General features: G+C 41.7%; 1 protein-coding gene across 1 annotated transcript in view; it reads left to right on the top strand.

The window, feature by feature from the left end:
* The window catches only part of lrpprc (leucine-rich pentatricopeptide repeat containing), a 60,037-nt gene that overhangs the window by 7,426 nt on the left and 26,724 nt on the right, over nucleotides 1–25,887 (top strand). The window contains exons 12-24 of the mRNA XM_061744948.1: nucleotides 5,492–5,610; nucleotides 5,691–5,778; nucleotides 6,598–6,667; nucleotides 8,498–8,525; nucleotides 8,937–8,985; nucleotides 9,701–9,807; nucleotides 10,811–10,888; nucleotides 11,150–11,221; nucleotides 11,434–11,547; nucleotides 11,662–11,792; nucleotides 12,106–12,191; nucleotides 19,494–19,701; nucleotides 24,273–24,397. Of these exons, the coding sequence (XP_061600932.1) occupies nucleotides 5,492–5,610; nucleotides 5,691–5,778; nucleotides 6,598–6,667; nucleotides 8,498–8,525; nucleotides 8,937–8,985; nucleotides 9,701–9,807; nucleotides 10,811–10,888; nucleotides 11,150–11,221; nucleotides 11,434–11,547; nucleotides 11,662–11,792; nucleotides 12,106–12,191; nucleotides 19,494–19,701; nucleotides 24,273–24,397 (1,275 nt within the window). The remainder of the gene's footprint in view (nucleotides 1–5,491; nucleotides 5,611–5,690; nucleotides 5,779–6,597; nucleotides 6,668–8,497; nucleotides 8,526–8,936; nucleotides 8,986–9,700; nucleotides 9,808–10,810; nucleotides 10,889–11,149; nucleotides 11,222–11,433; nucleotides 11,548–11,661; nucleotides 11,793–12,105; nucleotides 12,192–19,493; nucleotides 19,702–24,272; nucleotides 24,398–25,887) is intronic.

Genomic DNA, 25,887 nt, shown 5'->3' with positions numbered 1-25,887 from the left:
TTGGAAGTGTGTAGCTAATGAAACTGGGCTTTTAGCTGGATCTTAGAGCCACTTCAGCCTCATATAAACGGTCTCATGTGGATTTGAGAACCTAATAGGTGCTACAGCTATGGAGCCCCAAGAGACGATAAAACACCTATTAGCTGTTTGTGCGTCCGATCTGAAATGGAGCATGTGTTTTTAGTTAGCATGATATTAGCAGTTTTTGAGCCTTTTTTTGTTGTTTGTTTGGTGTAGAGGGGATTATGACATCTTCTGTACCAGAAAGAGCTTTTAAAGGAGCATTTTCCTCAAATATTAATGACCTACAGAGTGGTCCAACTGGGACAGATTTCACTGTGCTGGGGCAGTGAAGGGCAAAGAGGTCTGATCCCTGCGTGAGAGTTTGAGCAGGAGATGAAGCCAACATGCACACGCAAACACTCATTCACGTGTACACACTCAGGCCTCTCTGGAGAGCTTTTGGAATAGTTTGCAAAATCCAGAAGATGTCCCAACTTCTCTTTTTCTACAATCCAAGAAGGCACTTCGACTTTCAGAGAGTGCACTCAAACATGAATGTCACATTTTTTTTATATTTCTCTCCCTTGTAACTCAATACTTTCCACTCCTCTCCTTCTCCGTCCTTGGTGATCAGTACTGCTTTTCTCTATTGAGTGAAGGTGCAGTTGTTTTCAGTTATCTTTGATCAGTTTTTCGGATCATGCAGAATATTAATTAAGAACAAATTAATTTCTGCTTATCTTCCTTGGTCATTTTGGAAATTTAAATGTTACACATCCAACAGTTGTACCAGAAAAGGGACATTTTGAGCTCAGTCAGATGGCAAATAGCTGAGACTGACTTTATAAGCTCCTGAAAGAAAAGGCTGTGGCTTACTTTATGTGGATGGATGACCTAGTGACCTTTGGCCCATGGCGGGGACCCTTAAGCTGTACGTATTCACGTATAGACTTGAAGCTGGGGGGGGATCAGAGGGCATTTTGCTTCAGTGGTTTTCTCCAAATCTTTTGTCCGACTTGTTTCTTACTCCAGACCTTTCTCTCCCCCTCACTCTGGTTGGGTGTGATTGAATTGCTTTTGACTGATTTGTGAGCCGATAATGCTTCAATTTGTGCGTGGGAGTTGTTTTGCTTACATATATGATGTGTTGTAGTCGTAATTTATTGTTTTTAGTCACACAGAAGCTGAACTTTTATGTGGAAACATGTAATATCTGCCTGTAAAACATTTAAAAATAAAAGGGAATTCATACTCACACTACACAGGCATCTCACGTAGTCTCATCAAGTGTTCTTTGAACAAAAAAAGATTTTAACAAAAATAAGAGCCAAAGCGGAGCCATGTTATATTTAATGTTGGTCCATGTGAGCGCCACGCAGGCCTTTTTCACAGAGCTCTATACCTTCATCGGACAGCTGTCTGATGCATTGTGAGGAATTCATATCAACATTTTATTTTTATATTTTTATTCCCAAGTCTTTTCCTGGTCCCGCTAGGGGAGAGTTTTGTTCAGAATATCTCCTCGGTCACAGATAGCTGGTGTCTGGAGACTTGTCAGAATTCACAATTCATTGAATTTAGTGAAAGCATCCTGTCAAAAGTGTTCAGTGGCGGTTTGGTTGTTAAGTGCTTTATTTGCGCTGAGCTGCGGGCCTCTCTTTGGGGTTTTTTAGAGCAATTAATAAATGATGTAATTTTACTCCTGTCAGCCAATTGACAGCATTTGAGCTGGCAGGGAGGTGAAAACTGCTGTGACCACTGCAGATTGACTGTTCCGTGAGGTTGAGACAGATTCAGGGTTTGAACGGTGGAAGGAGAGTACCGAACGTCGACAGCCACACACATTCTGATTTAAATTCTCCAACCACACAATCTGAAAGCCTCACGTCAGACAGCATCCATTTAGGTATCGCGATGCAGAAAGAAGAAAGACAGATGGAAGGAAAGTGGAGAAACTTCTCTCTCTCACTTACACTCGCTTGTTTCCGGTGGTGTTTTCCTTAACCCTCATGAATGATGCAGTGCCTTTTTTTTTTTTCTCCTTATTTTTTTTCTAAATCCTCCTCCCCATCCCGTTCTCTCACTTTCCTTGGCCTTACGAGGTGTGTGTGTCCTCAGCTATGTGTTTGTGGGTGTATGCGAGGAGCTTTAGGGGGGGCAGTGCAGGTGATGTGACTGATGCAGAGTGACTTGATTTCATGTAAATGCGAGCGCTCTGAGGGAATTCACTTTGGATTACGCGCCCCACTGTGCACGGCCCATGAAATATTAAGCGCCGTGTCACTTTTTGTCCACAGGTGTCACTAGCGGGCAGAAAGGCCAGAGCTGTGGAATTGGAGGGGGGCTTTGAGGGAGGGAGGGATGGGTAAGAATAAGGAGAGGAAGGGGAGGGGAATCCTCTTACATTTTGATGAGGTTTGGATTTGGCGGGTTTAGCGAAAGCATATGCTCGGCCCGTCTTTGCCACCTGCCGCCAGCTAGTCGATGCTTGTCAGTCCTTGCGACACAACGTGCTCTTATCACTTCTGACATGGCAGAGCCATGAAAAGAGGGAGGGGGTGAGAGGGGACTGACAGGGAGGGTTTCTGGCCGTGCGTGTTTTAAGATTATGAGAAATTTAGACAATAAAATAAGCAAACGAGGATAAAAATGCAGCTCTTACGTTTTTAAAATAGGCATTTTTTGCATACTTGTTTCTGTTTTTCACCTGCGGTTGCCCTTGCAGCAATCAAGTCCACCTTAAGAGAGTCACAGCCACGGAGAGATGGTGAGACAGATGGTGGTGGAGGAGAGAGAAAAGGGAAAGTGACAGGTACTCATGTCCAAGGATGGGAGGAGATGACAGCTACCGGTTCACTCCACTCCTCTTTTCCTCTCGTTTCTTCATCCTCCCTGCTAGTCTGTGACAGTTAACCTGAAGACATGAATCTGACGGTGATATCTTGTGACCACTGCCATGCTTAACTCACCACTTTGATACTTCGTGCCTGGATGGTATGTCAGGTTTTATGGTGACCAACCTGGACAGTTCTTTACTCTTCTCGGCTCGCTCCTGTGTCACATCTGTTGGAGAGAATTCAAAAAAAGGTTCTTCATTTGTTGTATAGTTAAATATGTAGACCTTAAAAAAAAACATTAGAAATTAGACTTTAACTCTTGGAAAGATGCTGCATTCGGAGCAGAATGAATCATTTTTTGTTATTCTCGTCATCATCATAATTCAGTCAAGTAAGACAGTAGAGATGGACTCTATGGACATCTGTACTTCCTGTGTGTTTTCCAGCCAACCAACCCAGAAAACCTGTGCCTCTGCTCAAACTCTTCATGGGAAACTTTCCTTCGGTTTCTCCAGTGATCAAACATTTTCAATATGACTTTGAGCTGAGCTGGCTGCTAGACGTTATTACCTGCTGCTGATGGAGCTTGGCTTGAAATCTTAGTATAAGCTTGCCTGATGACTACAGTAGCTGCAGGCACAATAGCTGCGTTTAACTGGACAGATGAAGAAGATATAACATTTTATTGCTCATAGGCCAACTGTTGTATTTGTTGCTTGACTTGTTACAGATGATGTTAGACATGGTGTTATTTTCCCTTGCAGGGACATATTATTGGGATTTGGCCTTTTTTTGCTTGTATTTAGGTGTAAATATAAAATTTAAATGTTGCTGCTCCCACACTGAGTGAAAATGACAAATTATGCGTTTTTTTTTACCAGCTGCAATCTGGTAGCATCCAGATGTCTGTGAACGTTTCGGAGTAAAATGAGCTCACAGTTTGACAGAAGATTTCCTTTATTCATTTAATAAATTTTTTTTGTAACACAAAACAATAGTCTGAAGTACCGGTAGTCTGAAAGTTTAAATTGTAGCTTGAGATTTTTTGTATCTTGAAAAAAGGTTTTCCAACTGTGTAACGGAGACTTTTCCCAAAGCAGCCACCTTGGCTGTATTTTACATTTCGGTTGTTTTCACCTTGCAACAACTCCCTTTCTTCCTGAAACTTTAAACCTAAACTTTTCACTTTTTGTCTACGAAAAAAATAAATTAATAAACACACAAAATACTGCACAACTGAAAATTGCTGATGTTCATGGAAACTCATGTCTGGAAACTGGAAAGCACGTGAGGGAGGGCTGGCTCGTGCACTTATTCCTCCAGCTCTCCATTCACTTGTTTTCTAACTGTCTGGGTCGCTGGTAAATTGATTATGGATTATTCAGGAAGAAAGCAGAGGCTCCATCTCTTCTTTCATAAAAAAGGCCAGATGACACAGTAAGAATGAGCCGGTGGACGGCAAAGCGCTTGGATCCTCCATTGAGAAGAAAGGGGAAGATCGCCCGTTTGCCTTTTCTTGAAAGCTGGGTGGGTGGATAGTGAGAGGGCCAGATGAATGAGTTATATGGAGCGAGAGGAAGGCTGGATGGATGGAGTGGTTCAGGTAGCCCTACCTGGGATAATGTAGCTCAGGCGTGGGTTTTAATGGCATATAAAAGCCCGAGATTCATCTTTTATTTAGCAAAAGAGCAAGACTGCCAGGTGAACACATATGTCCCAAGAGGATGCACGGCCACAGATATTTATGTGTGTGTTTAGGAACCTGAGTGAACTATGAATACACACAGAATTTCAAAGTGTGCCAACTCAAGAAGAACTTAAGCATAGTTTGCTGCGTAAGATCACGATGTATTGGCACACGCAATGTTCATATACGGCACATACTGTTTTATAGTTGATGTTTCAGTTGAACCACTATTTACCAACACACGATGCCATGTGCATTTTATTAGTCATTTTCTTTCTGGGCATGCTTCCAGACATCCAGACATCTGCAAAATGCTACAGTGCATGCGCCCTCTCACATGCGCTCCACATGCCTGCAAGTGTCTGTGTACTTGTGCGGTTGTTCCATATGCATGTGGCTGTTTTCGTCCTCCTGCCCCGGGGGCAGGACCCCCAGGTTCTGCTGGAGAGCAGGGTGCAACAGTCCACTTCAGGCCAAGTGTGTGTCTCTTTACTCATATCCATCAGTTCGAGGCTGAGGGGAAAGCATCCATTAGCATAGTGCCAATGAAGGGTATGTGTAGCGCTTGGACAGCTCAAGGCCGGTGGATAAGAGCGACGGGAGGAAAGTGTGTATCCATAAAAGTGTAGAATAAGACTGAGGAGGGGAGGAAGAAAAGCAAGGCTGAATTTTTTTTTTTATCCGCGTATACAAGAGTTTTTTTATTTTATTTTTTTTGTCTTTTACACTTTTCATGACACAAACACCAGTTAATTAAATTTGTACTTTTGAAATCATAAATGTTGACTTTAGTATGGTCTGATTTTTAGAAGGTTGATTAAAAAGTAAATAATTTTAATTACCTGAACTTGGATTCATGGAGTCCGTGAAAGGAATCTTAGGTCAGATTTAAGATGAGAATCTGAATTTTATTAATTCCAGTGTTTCTGGAACACTTTATTTATAACTTTTGCATGTGTTACAGTTATGTTGGAGGTGGCAAAAGGCATGCAGGAGCTTGGCGTGGCCCCTGATGTCGAGACTTTATCCAACTACATCATCCCTGTCTTCCCCAACGCCCAGGCGGCTCGAGAGGCTCTGGAGGTAATTTAGAAGTAATTTTCTATTTACATGTGGGTTTAAAAATGTTTTGCAGCCTAAAAATGTGACTCATCTGTGTTCAGGGTGCCGGCATTACCATGTCTGAGGGACTCTTGTGCTCAGAAATTCGCGTGAAGGCTGCGACCAACCTGGCCGAAGCGCACACCCTGTGTAAGCTCACACACACGCACACGCACACGCACACGCACACGCACACGCACACGCACACGCACACGCACACGCACACGCACACGCACACACACACACACACACACACACACACACACACCAGTTTAAAGAATCTGTGCTGCATCTTGATCATATTGTTGTAAAAATCGCTGCTCTGCCTGCGGGCTAATTGGTCCAGTTTCAACACACATCCATTTGCCTCTTACTCCCCATTGCTCATCAGCCCTTTTAAGAGATTTGTCTGTGTGAATATGTAAAAAGCAGCCGCAACTTGCAGAGGAACGGGATAGAGAAGGCTGTTAAATAATTGATAACTCTTCCTGTTTTCTGCCTTTCCTCTGTTTTTAGTCTCGTTCTCCGCTCACTGGAACTTGCGTGGCTCCTTTTTTTTTTTTTTGGTATATACTGCATTTCCCAACCAAATATTTTTCCCCTTTATTTTTTATTCTTTCCAATGTTTTTTGATGTTAGACTAAATTAACAATCAGAAAATTTAAACAATTTACAGAATATAGAAACCGGAGTATGTAATATAAGTAGACATCCCAATCCTGGATGTCTTTATGCCATTTTGAGAAGTGTTAACCACTTTGGTCTCCTTTTCATTAAAGTCAGAAATTAGGAAATCAAAGACGTTTTGAATTCATTCTCAAATCAAACTTCTTAATGTTATTTTTCTCTTATATGGCAAAGCGCTGATCTCCGTCTGTTTATGTACAGATGATCAGTAGTTAACAGTAGACAGAAATTACCATTTCTTCCCCATTTGATCACTTTTCTCTTGCCTCATCCACACTTCAGTGTCGGATTCCTCTTTCCCTCCTCTGGACCTCAATACTTTCCGCGGCAGCCTCATCGCAGGCTTCAGAAGGTGAGTCACTTAGTCTTTCATTTGCTTTTCTGACTTTCCATGCTCTGCAACATTTTATCTTCCATATTTCTACATATTTTGCCTCCAAATCTTGTCTGGCTTTTTCGGGAGGCCTGTAGCTGTATGGGGGTCACAGCAGCATATGCTGCGAAAATGACATGTGCAACCTATCACACCATCTACAACATCTGTGCGTTATGGGCAACTGCTGGGAGAAAAACATCACACATGCACACAGATATACATGGGTGCCTCATGCATATGGAGGCCGTCATCCCTCAGTTTTTGCCTCAAAGCACTGTGGGAGATATGTAAATTAGCAGATGCCCACCAGTACCCCTCATACTCAGACCCCCCATCCTAGTCCCAGTCTCTCACACACTCTCAGGCATGCACATACACACACTTTTAGCCTTAGGACCAGAGCTCTGACCCATGGGCTTTTGTTGAAGGGGTGTTTTTATGAATATTTACAGTTTAGCACCATACAGCTTCACAAAAACACTTGGGCCCCTCAGCGATGCTGGAGGTGAGTCAAAGAGTAAAGTGCTAACTTGCCTGCTGGGACTAAAGTTATTTCTTTCACTGAGACCAAATACACACGATTGAGCTTAACTTTGACATCTGAGTTCAGTGAGTCCATTTTTTCCAGTTTATTATGAATATTTTCTGTCCATCGTTGTTTTCTTTCCACTTATGCGGTATACTCTAATAAAAACAAATCCTTTATTATGCTGACATGATTCAGTTTGCCCTTTTCAGCATAGGTTTATACATTTTAACTACGTTTTCAGCTTTAGGAAAGAGATCAGTATAAGATAATTCCTGAAGATTAACACTAGATATTGTGTTAAAAAATTGGCGTGTTCTTTTCCTTTTTTTTTTTTTTTTTTTTAACTAGATACTGTCAGAATATCCATTAATTTTTTGTCTTTTTCTGTCTGAATGGACTTCCTTTCCTCCCTTTCCTTTTCTCTTGTTGCATTAGTGCACACATAGACACTTGCACACTGGTCTGATGGTTAGGTTGCCTGACACGGTCGTAATTGGACTTGTCACTCGGGTAGTGTGTGTGTATGTGTGAGTTTGCGAGCGCCATGTCATCACGATGTGGGACCTGCCCCTGTCAAAGACAAGGTCAGGGGATAATTTAATCATTAAAGACCTCTTCTTCTCTCTTCTCATCTCCCCCTCTTGCCTCGTTTCCACCAACTAGCTGACAATGCCAGAAATGTCACACATTGTCATCATTTAGCCTTTGTGCGTGCACGTGTGCACTTGTATCTGTGCATGCGTGACTTTGTGCCTTTTGTGGTTTCCCAGACTTTTGTACTGCCGTCTCGTCTCTCTGGTACAGTGGAATTGAGATTTTCAAACTGGGAAATCAAACCGTTTCTCCTTCTACAGTTACACCATGAACTCAGTAGCCATGACAGCATGACACTTTCGCTGTGACTTGTATAAAGATCAAGGATGTATAAAATTATGAGGAGAAAATGTCATACAACCTCAAAATGTGTTGATGTGAAATGTATTTTTACAGTTTTAAAACATGACTCTCATTCTGTTTTTGACCACTGCTTCTATCTTGAGCCTCTTTAAGCAAAAGCAACAAATTATTAAATGTTTAAGTCACTCAACATTTACATTTCTTGCAATATTTTTTGTACTTTACAAATAAAATAAAAGAAACTGTGTCAGATATGTGGATCCCCTTTTATGTTTATATTAACTTGGAAGTAAAACGACTGTACATTAAGGCTTTGTTTGACCTGCAGCTTGTGCATGTACCTTGGGTGCTCATATCTTGTCCTCTACTGCCCCCTGCAGGTCAGACGATGTGGAGAGCATGGCCAAGGTAAGACATCAACATCTGCCTTTCCGTCTTTCATTTATGCCCGCGGAGATATACTATACATGTCCAGCGGCGTATAAAACATTTAAATAAAACACTTGTGATAAAGAATCTGTTTACCATCTACTCTCTGAAGGTTGTAGGTCCATTATGACAAATGTCATCTGATACATTTTAAGGATAGTGATGTTTAGGGTGGGCAGCTAGCTCAGGAATGTTTGAACACCATAGTTTGCAGTTGTAAAATTATGTGCAACAAAGTGTAAGTACTAAAGAATTTTACAAGTGAAAAGATGCAAAGTCTTCCCATGAAAGAAATATATCCAGGGGTGGGGGGTCTAGTCCTAGTACTTAATATTACAATTTTAAAATAAGATTATGCTTTTGTCTTTAACTTGCTGATCTTCTTTCCAGATTACTGGGATCTTGTACAAAGATGAGCGGTTTTCCCAGAAGCCTGCAGGTGAGAAAATTGGAAAATATGTATTTAGAAGTACAGGTTGCATGTCCTTGGATGTCACATGTGTGTGTATCATCTATTTCATATATGTTCAAAGTTGCATGGTCTTCAGACTGTCACCTTGGTAGTTTAATTCACATGACAAAAACTGCTGTGTGTGTTTGAGTCTCAGTAACAACAGAATGCTGCCCGACCCATTTCTCTTCATGAATTCTGTCCAAGACAGGTGTGTGTGTGTGTGTGTGTTTCAGCGTGTGGCTAAAAGTCCTGCTCTCTACAGCAGAGGAAATGGAGCCTGGCTGCTGACGCAGCGCTGAGTTGTTAAAGTGTGTGTGTCTAGGTGTAGCAGTGTAGGGCGTTAATGTCGCTCCATGTCAGTGTATGTGTCAGATTCCCAAGTGTTGAAACCGGTGAGTGTGAGTGCTGGTGCGAGCGATGGAGACCGTTATCCATGTCAAATCATGTTGGATGACATCTGCAAACATGTGCGAGTGCTGAAATAAGAGGAAGCTGTCACTGCCGGCCGACGTACAGCCACTCAAACGCCGGCCCAAAAGCAGCTTCTGTCAGCAGAAAAGAGACACAAGCTCACAGTCCACAGAGGTTACGGGGAAAAAAAAAAGTATGAATGCACAAATGGATGGCATGACTGACAGGGTGGCAAATGAAATTTATCCCAAAGAGACTGCTCAGTGTCTGTATCTGCATCTCCATCCAGAATCGACGTCTTACTTCCTGTACAATCTGATCGACAACATGCCGAAGGCGCAGGTTCAGGCGCAGGAAGACAAACTGCGGAGTTTCTTCAATAAGCTGCATGATCAGGTACACATACATTAGTGAAGTTACTGAAAACACAGATGCTCTTTATTTTATGAAATGTTAAGTTCATTCATAACTTCCACAGTCTGTGGAGATGTATAGCAATCAAAGTACACTTCAGAATTAATGTTTGGTAGAGATGGAAAGCATGGAATATGAATACACATTTAAATATGATTAAATGTGGAGGAAGCAGGTTCAGTCAATAAATGGCATACAGGGATCTAAGTGATTTATGAACACAGATGTAACCAAAAGTGTAGAAAATGCACCTAATTCCATGTTCTGACCTCAGGCTTTCCACTATGTTTGATATCCTTCATTCACGTTGGTCTTTCTTTATGTTACGTCATTGCATCCTCTTGTCCCACAGTCCTGAGTGGAGTATTCTTGCCAACTAGTGCTTAACTTGAAGAATTAACCCTAATCGTGTGAGATTAGTGGAGGAAAATGTGCTTAGAATCACCCTTTTTTTCTTTCCACAATTTTAGGAAAATTAATTTTCCTTTTTTTTTTGTTGTTGTTGATTTGCTCTTATGGATGTTCACAGTCTTCAATAATACCCAATTTAGTGGAGGTGATAAAGGTTGATTTTTGATAGAAAATCCTCCAAAATTAGACATTTTTGATAATAATTTTAACAACTGTCAAAAATATTACCAGGCTCATCTGTATGCCAAATCTCAAGATGAAACCTTCATCTTTTATTTTTTTGTGAATGTATTTTTTCTTTGATATTAACATGCATCAGACAAACACCCAAATGTTTCCCCGGAAAATGTTCAGCCAATGAAGTTAAATACATTTTTCCCAGCTGAATTCTGTTGACACTAGTCTTAGATAGCACTCTTACCACCTTGAAGGGCATGGATGAAATGAAGAGCTTCTAATCCTTTAAGATTATTCATAGTGCTCAGCTGCTGTTAGAAGTCAGCTCTTTTATTGCAATACGTTCAGTTCCTGCTCTTCTGCAGATGTTCATCTCCCTTCTTTTATTTCTATGCAGAACATTTTCATTTCTCTGAACATCTACAGAGGAATTAAGAACCTTCTGGAGTCCTACAACACACCCACACTCATCAAGGTACGAAGCCTGAATTCAGTTGTAATTTCAGATAAGTTCAGTCTGTTGTATAATTTTTTGCAGTGCGCCGTTTGAGATTGTAACAGTTTCAGTAAAAAGACAAGCGCTAAGGAAAAGCTTTATTTTAGTAAATAACCTTAAAGTACAACCTGACTTACTTGAAAATGTATTTACTCTTTATATCTCTATTTTCTATCTATCTATATATCTCTTATATCTATATTTGGAGGTGTATATATTAATATTAACTTTGTGTGTCAGGATGTGATTGCTTTGGTTGAACCCAAAGACAGACTGTCCAGTGACGGCGCGTCAGCTACTCCCCGTGTCACCGTAAGTAGAATAGAATGAACAATGCACACAATATGATCATAAACAATTTGACATATTTAACTTGTTTTGCATGAATCATTTTGGGATCGTACATTTTTCCTCTTGATCATATTCCGATCAGATAAGTGCATCAGTGTTAAGCCATTTTAGTAAGAGCTTATGACGATACGACTGGTCCTGTATGTGTGCCTGACCTTTTTTGTCTCCTTCAGGGAACTGAGGCCAAATTGTTGGCGCTTGAGGCTAAATTGGCTGAACTGAAAGCAGAGAACAAACCATTAGGCTCTGTTTTCAAACAAACCATCCAAACGCTGAGTGCTGAGGAGGTAGGGTTTGTTTGGGTAACGCAGTCTCACAAGACCTTCTTTCTTGTGTTTTCTGAGATAAGTTGCTTTGTCTGTGTGCTGTTTTTCTTCTAAAGTGTTGTGTTGTTTGACCAGAACCTGCAGCGTGCCCTTGAGCTCAAGCAGCAGAACGAAGAGGAGATGACAGTCGGCAGCTACGCGATCCTCATCAACCTGTGTTGTCGCCTTAACAATGTGGAGGAGGCGCTCAACCTGAAGAGGGAGTTGTGAGTGAGGCAGGATGGACACACACACACATGCAGCACACACACACTCACACTCATAAGGCTGCGCTGCGGCCAGTAGTAAGCCATTAAAGTTTAACTTGAGTGGTATTAGGGGAGACATTAATGCAGGGTTCAGCCGCTCTGTTGACTGGCTGAAACACAGGAAACTCTCCCCTCTTCCTCCCCTGTTTCCTCCTCCTGACTCACCACCTGATTCCAGCATCAGATTGAACGCGGAGAACATATAATAGATGACCTGCATTAAGGTGACTACATTAATCAAGTCTGTTTTTCTCTCTGCCCCCGCTTGCAGGAGCCGCAAGGACTCATCGGTAGCACTGGATGCTAATAAATACATCGCACTCCTCAAGACCCTCGCTGTAAATGACAGAATGGAGGGTAAGTTGTAACGTCAAAGAGTCAACAAGAAAGACTCGTCTTCATAGGAGGGATTGTGTTATTTTGGTGGCCTTTAACATTAAATTTCCTTCGGGATTAATAAAGTACATCTATCTATCTATCTATCTATCTATTGATAGCATTTTGCATATCCAATTAAAACTCAACCACCTTTAAGACATGAAACAGAAACTGAAGTGCCAAAGCTGCTGTTCCTTGAACGACCACTTGAGGCATAGTCAAAAACGGAGTCGACCAATGAGTCAACCAATTGTATGGTTGGTCACGTTGACCAGGAACAAAATATCCCAGCCAAATTTAAAAGACAGTAATGTCATGTAATTTTTTTTTTTTTTTTAAGCCTTTAGTTCAGCACTTGGATATGTGTTTTTTGTGTTCCCCATGATAAATCAATTTAACTTGAGAAATCATATAAAAAGAAAACCCTGTGACATGGGTTAAGCCTCGAGCGGCTATTGGAGGAAGAGAGCTTTCAGCTATTAGCTATTGACTAGTTTTTCAGCTCAGGAGAGTCAAAACTATAGCTTACAGAGAATAACATAATGTTGCCTACATTTTATTTTCAGTTTTTATTGTGAACACACCATAATACAGATGTATATCTGAGCTGCTGCTCATTGCAAACCTGGCTTTTTTACGCCACCACCTAATGGAGCTTGGTATGTGTAATCAGTTTCTGTTGGTCTTGCTGTTAATTAGTAAGATCAGATGCATACGGTTTTGAGAACGAGTGGCCTTTAATCAGGCACTTGAGATGGGGGACGACAGGCAGTAAAGAGCCACAGGCTGGGACTCTGACTGACCTGAACCGGCTGTACTAAGGACCTTCAGCTTCTGAGTATTTGCATTTCCAATTTGGATTTCTATCAGATGCGTTGAGTTTTGGAGTGTGATTATTGCAGCAAGACACACGCCCATACAGTAGAAAATAACCCAAATGTCTGTCACCTTTTAGACATTTGTTGTTCTATGTCTTTTCCCTGTTGCACTGTGCAGCTTTTCAGCCATATTCTCATATTCCAGCTTTAAAGATGCCTAATAGGATTTTTGCTTGACCCTTAATAATCAGTTATCAACGTAGTTTTGAATTATGTCGTCTGCTTTATTGAGTAGTCCTCACTTTACTATATATGTGTGTGTTCGTGATGCAGCTTGTGTATTCGTGTCGCCATCTCTGGCACATCTGTCATCTTTCTCTTTCTTTCAAACCACATTAGCCATCCATTTTCAGAATTCCACGGTGGGTTTCCTTTAGCCCATTGAAGACCCAATTACCATCAGTTTCTCCCGTCTGTCCTCGTGTTTCCTCTCCTCCCATCACGCTCACTCTCCGCTTGTGTCTCTGTCTCTCTATCTGACCCCCTCACACTGTTTCTCCCATAGCGTGTCACTCCCCCCCCGCACACACACACACACACACACACACACACACACACACAGACAGACACAGGCGTCAGTGAGAAATGAGAGGGGGGGGGAAATTACAGGACTGTGTATATTTTTCGAGAATTATTGAAATCCGCCTAGATGCTAATGGCAGATCATGTCCACCAAAGTGCTTGAGCATTCCACACAGACACACACATGCAATGACACAAATTTGCATGTGAATCCAAGCAAAAGGCATTTGGTGGCGTGTGTGTGTGTGTGTGTGTGTACACACCGCAGTGCTAACGTATTTGCCATTAGCCAGGATGTGCACACAGCGGCACCGCTTGTCAGCCACATTAGCACACATGGCTAACCTTGACGTTAGCCTGTCCCCACCCAGACACTGGTCCGCCTGCTGCAGCACACACCGGATCCAGCTGAAGATCATGTCTGCTGGCATCTTGCAGTATTTCTCACCAGATTCAATTATTTTATTCGTTTTTTCCCTGACTGTCTCACCTCATAGGGCAACTTTGTTTTTGTCTAATTCCATCCACTTATTCTGGTCACCTTCTTGTCGCCATCGCTCTTTGTGACCGTTCTTTGTAATTAATTCCAATTAGTTTTCCTCTGCTGCTCACACCTCATCTGCATCACAGACCTTTAACCCTAGCGTTTTTTTCAATGCAGCCATCTTTCTAACCTTCCACCTCTTTACCTGCGTGTTCATTTCTTCTCAAAAATTAGCATGCAAAAGCAATCGTATTCTTTTATACTCTAAATCTGCCTAAAATGGATTGAATGTACACATACCATATCAGCCAGTGTAAAATATGTTCAGATTTTCTTAACTTCACTTGCTTTTCATGCAGCACTTTTTAAGCATTTCAAACATGAAATATAAAGACATTCTAAGTCAACTTTTTTTTTTTTTAGTTCAACAAAAATTTAAAATTTATCAGAAACTCCAGAACGGCTTTTAAGGTTCTTGATCTGTGACTTCTCACCTGGTCGTATACAGAGTTCTCTGTAAACAATAAAAACAAAAATGTTTCCCCCTTGTCATCTCACAGACCACATCAAATTTGAGTGAACAATCGCACTTGTCCCACAAACAAGTTATTAACTTACATTACATTTTTGCTCAGTTTTAACGTATATCTACAAATAGGGACTGTAGCCATTCCTACCAAAGTTGATGAATGTAAAGAGTAAATGTTTTTAGTCTTGTTGCAAATAGTGTCTGTGTTATAAACCACCCCAATATGGACACCTTATTGGGTCTTACAGGTGTATGTATTTAAGTGTTGCCAATCTAACTTTGAGCAGCCCCTCACTACTATTCCTCAGATTTCTTCTTCTTCTCTCTTTAGCGTTCTGCCAGAATTTTGGCACTTTTCATCGCCTGCAGTTTCGAGAAGAAAAAAAATACATGAAAACAACAGACTTGATTGGTACTCGAGGTGTGCTATGACCTTGGTACCTGTCCATAAAACTGTTTTTTACAATATTCTGAAAAAGTAAGGACATGGAAATCCCTTATGAGATTAATGGGAAACGGCTCAAAATCAAGTAAAACCCAGCCCTCTTTGAAGCCTCATCGGTCACCCAGACTTTATAGTAGAGAAGTAATTCAAACTTTAACCAGCTAACAAGACTTTGGACTATAACATGTACAAGTTGTATTTCGATGGGATGTAAAGTATTTGAGAAATGGCAGTTTAAGTGTATGATGTTTTTATTTTCAGACTTTTCCTGTTTGTTTTTTTTCCAGAATTCACTTTGCTTTTACTTTACCACACATAAAACAGAAACTTCTTAAACAAACATATGTCCCCTCCACAACTTTACTTCATCCCCTATAATTTGCATGTCAAAAAGGACATGTTTGCTTTCAGGAAATGTGACTTTCAACGACTCTCAGGGGGTATTGCACCGTGGCAAATGGAGTGACGTCACGGCAATGGCGTAGGCTCTGCGTTGGTTTAACACAGAACCTGAAATCAGGCTTTAGTAGGCAAAGTTTAGGCTTTAGTAGCTGGTAAATCAAATGTAAGTAATGACAACTCAATTTTTCTAGGACATTATCAGCCATGTTGGCAGTCCTAAGTACCCCCCTTTTTCAAAGCATTTAAAGGAGACCTAGCAGGCTGAGGGGAGACCACTTTATATTTGTTAAATCAAGAGAAAACGTGTTTTTCATAATAGATCTCCTTTAAATTTGAGGTTTGAATAGGTTGTAAATCAATTTTTCGCAATGAAAACTTGAATGATTTTTTTTTTTTTGTAGGTTATTTTCAATCTCATTGCATGAGATAAAATGAAAGGGATGCAACATTGTCACCCCTTAAACATGTCTCCAGAAATGTTCTACATATTTATTTATTGTTTTTCTTTACCTGCAGTAATATACTGGCTTGGTATTAGACCACATATTTGTATATTTCAGAATGACTTAAATCTGTCAATCATCTGCCTCACAAATCAGCAGCTTCAACAGGTTTTAAAACAGCTCTCACCTTATCTTTATTATTTCCTTTTGTTTTATTGAAAACATCTCGCCTCTGTTGCCCTGTGCCTTTTTGACCTGCCCTTGCCTCTCTTCCTATTATTTCAGCCTTCCACTTTTGGTAAATGTAGCTTGTTCTGGCTTTAGAGGGCCCTAAGTGTGTCTCTAGCTTTGTGTGAATGTGTCTGTGTGTTTTCAGGAAAGAGACATCACTAGCAGTCAAGAATTGGAACATTAGATGAACCACTGGACTGTGTGATGTTTGTTTACCTGGCCTGTCTACCTCCCCATCTCTTGATGTGTGTTAGCGGGGTCTGGCTCGCTGTGCTGGCCATGATGCCTGGCTGAGCTGATGGATATGCATACTGGCTCAATGGATGGATGAGGGGGGGAGACGGAGGGAAAACGCTGTGGGGGAGGCTTGGATGTTGGACGAAGGGATTCTAGCTAACTTCCATTTGGGCGGATCAGCTCCAAGCCATTGGTCTCAGTGATTAACAGGTCTGTCATGCAATGATGGAGTGAGGTACGGGTAGATGGAGAGAGGCAGAGCTAGAAGGGAAGAATATGTCATATCTGAAATGATAAACAGTGTAGACTTGACAGCAGGTCAGGGTATTACAGAGATATTGTTTATGCTGATGGCACCATCTGTGGTCATCCTGTTTCTCTGGACATTTTTGGTTTATTGAGTGATTCTATGTAACAGGGTTTTTTTCCATAAATATTTTTGCTCCATGGTTCCATTTATCCCTGTAATTTCCACTTCAGCTGTTTTTGGTCTCTTTTCTGTTTATTGTATTGGCTCAAATATAAATAACTGGAATTAGATGGAAATAAACGCAGTATCTGTCTTTAATACCCAGCACAGGTGGCATTGCTACATTATGGAATCAATCTGGTGCTTCATTCACTTCAGCTACTGAATGTATTACCTTTAAATATTATAGTGTGTGTGTTGCAGCACATGTTGGCTTCATGTCTGACTGAGCTTCCTGTTGCTTCTCCACCAAAAAGGGGCAACAGCAGTTTTACTACTTAAAATACCAATTTTATCATGGCTCAAATCTGAAATGCATTGAGTACCGTTAAGAAATCAGAGCAATAAAACAGAATGCATTTATGGAGAAACCTTTGTTGGGTGTTACATCTGCTGCGTTTGCAGCTTATTGTTTGTCTTTCATAGCATATGTTGAGCTGTTACAATCACAGATATGAGTGAAAAAGCCCACAATCTTTTATATCCTTTGTAACCAAAGGTCAAAACCTGCGTATCCACAATATTGATGTTTACTGACTTAATACTTTTATCTTAAAAGGACTGAAATTCCATCCAACCTCAGTTGTACTTGTAAAGTTATTGTGATTATGTAAAGAACTGCTAGAATAGTTTGTCTCTGCTCTAAAGTTTGATTTGAGTCAAGAAAGACTGCTAATGGAACAAAACAGCATAAACATATAAAAATATGATGGGCACAAATGATCTAGCAATAATTATGATCACTCTTTATATCAAGATGCTACCAGGTTTAAGAATTACTTTTGTTTTGAATGCTTTTCATTGTGATCAGTGTTTCAGAAGTGCAGGTAAAAACCAGAACAATTACGTCGTTCTGACGTTGCAACGAGTGTGTCAACAAGCTGTCAGTTAAAGGCACACTGCTAAAGTTACAGGAAACAGCTTCTGGAAATATTCCGATAGTTTGCACCTGCAACGCTTCTGTTTGTTTACAGGAAGATTGTTGTTTTTAACCGTGTGGTGTCGATCTCTCAGGGGTTGGCTCAAACATTGGCAGTGGCAGCGAGCAGAGGAACTTTAGGTCACAGTCTTCCTGGGGGGGCTGCCGCTGTTTGTGGCTGCTGCCACAGTCCCACTGTTAGTGATGCGTAGGGATTACTAGTTTTATCTTGGCTGATGAAAATTAGATACAGTGGTTCAAAAAACAAGATACAATCCAAAAGTTTTCAGATTTTTTTTTTTATGCATTTATTTTTTAATTTTAGAAGTCAGAAATCCTCAGCAGTATATATCTGACATGAATGTAAATACATTAACTTGATTTATGGTTAGGAATCAAAAACCAGCAATCAAAAACAGCAAAATGATGAGACTGCCTCAAATGCTCTGAAAAAGTCTTAACTTTGAAGGCACGAGTTGGAAAAATAACTTGGAAGAGCTAATATCCTTCACGTTTCAGTCTCACCTCCAGTACTGGTCATCCCTACACCAGCCCCCCCCCCCACCCCCCCCCATTGATCTGCGACAGCCTTTGGTTTCTATTGCCATAACAACTGGCTCAGTGAGATGGTCTGATCGAGAGACAGACCAAAATTAGGGTGCCAAAGAACTCACTAGTGGCCCTTTTTCTCATCTCCCAAGTGTTTATGAATGTGGCTCCTCAGCTCAGAGTGACACTCTTGTTTGAGGGGTTTTGTTGTGTAACTCGGTGTAAGCATCATTACACCCACATGTGTTCATTTAAAGGGGAATTTCCTTTTTGGCTTTTGTCTGTTTTGGTTCAAATTTACATTAAGTGAAGCTGCAGAGACATTGTTGGGGGGGGTTTAAAAAGATGCCAATATTACTCTGCAGTTAGAGGCCTAATGCACATTACTCAAATATATTCCGTGTCTCTGCAGCTCATCTCCTCCCTTCCTCTTGATCATGCTGTATAGATTAGTATCTGTGGTGGATAGCGGCTATATCACTGACAGCCCATTAGCAGCTGTCTAAATAGACAGTAAACACATCTTAATTACTTTTCGCTGATACAACACATGCACACACATAGCAGACTCTCTCTTCACCATTTAGCCCCTCTCGTTGGCCAGATGGGCGCTTGAACCAGTAAAAACCCCTCCATTACCGGCTGGACTTGACCAAACTGATCCACCCCTCGACGCGCTTACCGAGGTTATACTGGGGCCACAGCGGGCCCTTGTCGCCACATACCTATAATTTAGCCCCCCAAGTGCTTTCTACATGGCTACGGCAAAAAGCTGGCCTCCATTGTGGAGGTCCGGTAATTGTAGTCTCGTTTAGAAAACCGCAAGTAGCAATTAGCACAGAGTTGGCATTATACGGGGTTGGATTTGCATCCCTGCTGGGTGCAAAATGCCGCTTTAATATGGGTTTGTTTTCCCCACATGGAATTAGCTAAAGGGGCCTTTTATCGTATTCACACACCCTACTCTTCTCTCAGCCAAGCTCTGCCCACCTCTCAGTTTCTCGCCCCTCGTCTCTCAGCATCATCTCTCTTTCTCCTCGTCTTTTGTTCTTTTTATTTGTCCCTTCTCTCGGTATTTTTAAATCAATCTCAGGCCACCACTTCTATGGAATAATCAACCCCGCACCTTAGTCAAGCCTAGCACATTTCACTCTTTCTTCCTCTCGTCCACAGAGGCCATGGACGTCCTGAAGGAGATGAAGGAGAAGGACGTGATGTTGAACGATGCAAACAACACCTCCATCTTTCACTTGCTCAGTGCCGTGGCGGCCAAGGGCAACATCCCCGACGTCCGGCGGTTGCAGGACACCATTTTCACCCTCGGACTGGCCAAACCCACTGCCAATCTCTGCTCACCTGTGGTTACTGCTTACCTGGACAGGTAACACAAAACATTATGATGTCACAAATCACAAAATACCAGTTATAAGATTAAACAAACTTATACAGGCTGGATTTAAAGTGTTTGTTTTTGGTTTGTTCAATTTTTATGGCACAAATTCTCCACTAAGCAGCCAACAAGCTCACTTTTGCTTACAGATTTGTGTCGTCGTCTGCCAAAGCCTGTTGCCAGGTGTGTGTGTGTGTGTGTGTGTGTGTGTGTGTGTGTGCGCGTGTGCGTGTGTGTTTCTCAATGAGTCGCTCATCCCTCCCTGTGATCATAGCTGAGGTTATGTTGTGGGTCAGTGATTCAGAAAGAGAGAGGATGTGGAAATTGCTCATTTATGTCACTATATGTATGTTTATTACAGCCAGGCTTTGTTTGTTTGAGGATCTGCCAGCTGCAACCTCTCCCATGAGCCCCCACCCCTGATCTCATGAAACACCCACTGCCATCCTCTAGAGTTTAAGTGAGAGACATCCGCCTGTGCTCCTTCCCATAATGCAGGCATGCAAATATATGTCAGTAAACATCCGCTGTGGGGGTCACTGTTACTGCCCCACCTCTAAACTATTCAGCATGTGTATGTTATTCAGTCCATGTGTGTATTTTATTTATTTTTTCAGGACAGCTTTTAACTAGACCAACTCATTAGCATGTTAATTATGAACGGAGCACTAATTGCTGGATTTACTACAGACGTACAGTGTGCTCTTGGGGGCCCTCCGCCCTCCCCCCACGCACACACACACTCTCACACACACACACACACACACACACACACACACACACACACACACACACACACACACACACACACAGACCCTGCATATGCTTTCTTAGTTTACCTCTCGTGTTTATTCTCCACGAGAGGTAAACCTTTACAAATGAAGCTGATACACGAGCCGGTGCTCTCCCTGCCGCTGTTTATGTTGCTGTAAGTCTGGAGCTTCCAGGTTCACTCGTTAATCACTGCCTCTGTGAGATTAGCAGGCTAATTTACTCCTGGGTCATCACCAGCAGCCAGCAGAAAAACACACACAGCAGCTTAGCGCAGCCTTGCTCGCAAATCAAGTGCCAGTTGTACTTCCTCCAACTGCCGCTGCACTGAGCACATACTGATGAACACGCGAGAACAAGTTGGCCGCTGGTATCCAACACAAACCTGTTTTTGTTGTTGGTATTTTTGTTTGCTTTTAGCTGGCAGGCCTAACCTCCAGATAAAACTCGTTTGACAGTTATCTGCTTTACTTGGTGTCTTTTTTGACATTATACAATAGATAGCAGTTTCATACCATTTTTCATTTCTTAAGCATTTCTTTGAGCACATTTTCTCCTGCATGGGTGAGGTAATGACTCAGCCTTACACCTGGTAATCCGACAAGAGCTCTCCCACTGATCAAAATACTATAGCTAATCATTAAATTCATTTTATTAACTTTCCATTTCTAAAGGTGCATTAAAAGTGAGACCATTTCCATCCATGCAGAGTGGGTTAAGCATATGGGTCCGGCAGCAGTTCAGCCAAGGTTCTGGGCATGTTCAAGTAGCACAAACACTTGACTCCTGCTCTCCATCTGAGTCTGCCTCCCAACTCTAATCTCTCTCTTCTTTATCTTCATCCATTCATCTCCACCTCTTCATTCCGTCAGTCAGCGGACAAACACATAGTCAGAAAGGGGAGGAGAAGTAGAAGAGGACAAAGCAGGCATCACTCCGCCTGCGCCCATCTCATCGCTGCGTCAGCGCTAATGACTTAATGAACACTTCTCTGCCAGATTAGCCCTTGACAGCCCATCATACGCACCGCCCCGTTAGCTTTCATGCCCGTCTGCTCAGCATTGTGTGCGCTAACCCGCCACTGTACTAGCTGGCAGCTAGCTCCGACTGCCGTCCTCAAGGAAGTGATTAGCGACAGTAAATGGTAATGAGTCCGACAAAATGAAGAGCTGATGCCAATGATAAGGCAGCAGCGTGACGATGGAACATGAGGAGGCGGGCGGAGAGCTGGAGAGAGATGAATGGCTTGGAGAAAAATTCTGAGGCCTAAAAAGATGGGATTCCTGAGTAGATTAACAAAAGCCTCGCAACCACAGTTTTCAGTATTTTCAGTAAAAGTACCAATAAACCCCCCAAGCTTTTGCTGGCATTTGAACAAAGTTTAAAAATTGGAAGCTTTAACAGGAAAAATGTTATATATTTTACTCAGCATGTGGCGTAAAGAACTGAAAGTGTTAGCTACAGGTCATTCCTTACACACTAAACTGCCAGCTTCATGTCATGAAATTTATGGAAAAATTGTATAAAAACTTCTGTTAAGCTCGTGGGACTGTTCAAAATCCAAAAGTCTACTTTAAACACTTTTTTATTTTAAGATATGTGATTTCATCATTTCATTCTTGCAATAAGAAATTCATTTTTGACCAAAAAGATTCACCCCAATATCAAATGAATTTGCTGCTAATTTAACTTTTATCAAATATTTACCATACGCATTAAACATTTCTTTGCATCTGCTGGATGCAAAACTGACATTTCTGAAAGATAATATGATGTCTTGTTAACTTCGTAAAATATTTACCAGGACTTAGATGTCCAAATGATTTCTACTGAATGGAAAATGTGTTTCTGCTCAGCCACTGGTTGGTGGTGTGAATAATATCAGTAATGAGTAAGTGCCACTCTTGCACATTTGTAACGGTGGACTGATGGTGTCATGATCACAGTCTCACTTGCAGTTTTAGACACAGACACCTTGTTCTCTCTCATATTAGGACAGCAGCTTGATAACAGGTTTGTCCATCTCCCTCGAACAAGAAAGGGACAGAGGAGGGAGGGAGGGGGGCGAGTCAAAATGAGCTTCCTTGTCTAATCCTTCAGGTTTCCACCGAGCAAAACGCTCGTTATTTTTTCAGGACTTAATTGGCTGGAAACGGGCTGACATGCAAAGTTAGGGACATTAACAAGGCTGTGCGCGGCAGTAAATGGCAATGCAAAGTGACAGTTAAATTGTACCTAAGGGAAATTATCCATCTTTCGACATCTTTAGCTCTTTTTAGGGGGTGGATCAGCGGGTGGAGAGATGGCATGTAATTGCAACGCCAGGCCCTTTTTTTTTTTTTTTCTCATTAGGAAGGAGGGATTATAAGTAAGCATATGATTGAAGTACAGAATAAGGTGGACAGATGTCAGAGATGAAACATCCACCGACACGAAGTGACTGCTTTTGCACCATGCTGTAGGAAGTACTTCTTTGTCTTTTTTTTATTTGGAGTAAACCGAAAACTGAGCGTCACCCTCCCTGGTTTTGTTTGGTTTCAGTAATCTTTCTCTCCTTTTTAAAAAAAATCTGTCTCTCCGCGGCGTTGTTCAATCAGATTGTTGTGCGTTTCAACAGCCTCTTGACTGGCGCTGCCGAATAACGTTGTCCCTCTTCATTTCAATTAGCGGACCTCTTTTGCCTTCCAGCTCTAATTACTCCGTTCCTCATCCCTCCATCACTTCCCTCCATTCCTGTCTCGTAGAAGCCGAAGTCAAGGTCAAATGTGTTTCAGCTTTCTGAGCTTGTTGGCCACTTTGGGTGTATTTTGCTTCTCTTGTTTTCTAATTGATTAGAGGAGAAAACACTTCAGAAATTATAGCTGTTCACTCTCAATCTGTCCATCTACCTTGTACTCACTCTCCCCTCTCTGCCTCCACATGAATGCCCTATCTGCTTTGACCTCTGTATGATTGACATGGTAATTACCCAATCAGCAGATTGATAGCAGCGCTGTCACAATAGTGGGGATTGAAGTGGTCTCCCTTGCTTCCCTTTCTCATCTCTGTCTCTCTTCCTCTCTTGTTATCACTCCATCAGCCACATGAATCCTCCCTCAACATGCTCTTTTGTCTGCTGCGAGGGAGGAGAGGAGGATAGATTGATGGAGAGGAGGATGACATGAGAAGAGAGGTGTGAGCTGGGTGCTGGTGGTGGGGTAGCAGGGTCTCAAATGTTGTTACCTTATTTTCGCTAAATTGCTCAGCTGGAGAAAAATGAGGTCATCGTAGGAGAGTGAGAGCCGGCAGCAAGAAATTTTAAGAGAGCATGGTGAGGGAAGAAAAAGAAATAATGGACGGAGTATGGAGATTGGGCGAAAAGGGAAATGAGCCAATGTTAAAGGGGTTTGAGGTGGATAAAAGAGACGGAGCGCGAGAGAAGTTGGGTGCGGTGCAGAGAGGGTAAAGATCAGTGAAGTCCTTTTATATGCTGCATTGCTTCGCCTCTAAAAGCCTGTCCAGAGAGTCATTAGCCCCTCACAGACAGGTGCTTGAGAGTGTGCCTGGTTGTGTGAGAATGATGTATTGGGGTCAAAAGGCTTCATCTCCCACAGTCACGCCGTCACAAATTCAAAGGCCTGTATTGTTGAGGAAGGTCACGGTGCTTGAATTGGAGGCCACAGGGTTAACACCCTAACATACACTCTTTATTCTCCACTCACACAGTCCTGTACATGACTGATTGGACGGACCCAGCATTGAGCTCACTCTTTGATCTCCCCTCTCCTCCCTCCGTGTGTGTTTGTCTACAGCAAGGACGTCAGCGGAGCTCTTGAAGCAGCGCTGGAGTGTCAGAAGCTCTACAACCAGCTGCCCCGCATCCATGACGTCATCGTTGCTCTGGTGGAGAAAGGAGATACAGATTTACTGCAAAAAGGTGGAACTTTTTGTCTCTCTACTCATTTTCTGATCTTTCACATGTCAAATCTGACACTTAAACACTATCAACAGAACTACTAACAGGCACATAAACATATTCTTGAAGACCCATACAACTAAACTCTGAGCATTAAATGAGCATGATAATGTGCTTCTGACACAAGGATAATTATTTTAAGTTGACCAAGAGATGGAGAAACAGAGATGAGAACAGCTTCTTTTATATAAAACATAACAACTGCAAAAGGTGACCAAAGTGCTTTATATTAAAATAAAAGTTTTGATTTAAATTGATTAGAAATTTTAATAATTTAAAATCAATAAGGAAATAAAATATAAACACAGGAACACATTAAATAAGGGATAGATACACAGTAAAATTGAAAAAACTTTGTTTTATTCTGCTGCAGTTAAAAAAAAAACCCAACAGATTTTGATGGAAACTCTGATATTGAAGCTTCAAGATCAAACAAAGACTTTCAAAGCCAAGCCTTTTTCCTTTAATGCACAAATAAACTCCGTTACAGACTTGTAATATCCAAATGGTGTGACACAGTGCCCTGTGTCACTCTTTCTCTAAGCTGCACCCCGTTCTTCAGTTCAGCTTCATCAAAGTTTGTTTCTCCTGGTTGACTGGAACCTTTTATCATTCATGTGCGTGCCCAGAAGTACCCTTTCAGTGTTTGCGTTAAACACGGTGGTAACAAGTGCCACCGATTCCAAGAGTGGATAAGTGGACCAGAGGGTCAGAAAGGTTTCGAGCGCGTCTGTGGTGAAGCATGTTAGCCAATCGCACTTGGAGCCGTCTCCGTGTATCTTGACGGTGACACTGAAAAAAGGTCAAGTTCAACATGCCGCTGGGGCAAGTGGCTCTGAGTGTGTGAAGGTTAAAGGTCTGCAGTAGAGCACCTCTCCAGTTCCCTCACCCCCCTTTTATCCCCACAGATCCCAAAAGATACAAACCTCCCAAAACAAAAGGGTAACTTGTGATTTTTCGGGCCGGCATGTTAACCAGCAACAACCTGTTACTCACAAAATACCAAATTATGTTGTTTTCCACTCCATCGTGTAAGTAATGGTGAGAGGTAACAACGCAGTGAGTCACACTCGCACCTGGTTGCGTTGTGGGTGTACGAGCGTGCATCCATTATGCCCTTAGATCAAAAACTCCCCTTTTTAAAAGAAATACTCATTTTACTGCAACTTTAAACTTCAAGCAGTCAGAACATCAGTGCTCAGAAGCACATTAAGGACAGAAGTTGTCAAAGGATCTTCATTCATATTTCTGTTCTTGGTTGAAGTTTATGAGCAGGAAAAAGATGGGTTTGTTGGGTTCTGGCATCCACAACAACAGAGGAGTATGTGGCAGATGCTTTTGAAGTGTTTTAAACTTTTAAAATCAGGATTTTCACATTATAAATACATGTAATGTAGTTTAATTGTTGAAAAAACCATCTGCTACCTGCTTCATATAAGATATAGATCAAT

Source organism: Cololabis saira, chromosome 17 (assembly GCF_033807715.1).
Source record: "Cololabis saira isolate AMF1-May2022 chromosome 17, fColSai1.1, whole genome shotgun sequence".
In the NCBI taxonomy this organism is placed as follows: domain Eukaryota; kingdom Metazoa; phylum Chordata; class Actinopteri; order Beloniformes; family Belonidae; genus Cololabis; species Cololabis saira.
Note: the sequence above shows the minus strand (reverse complement) of the source record. Positions and strands in the feature narration are given on the sequence as shown.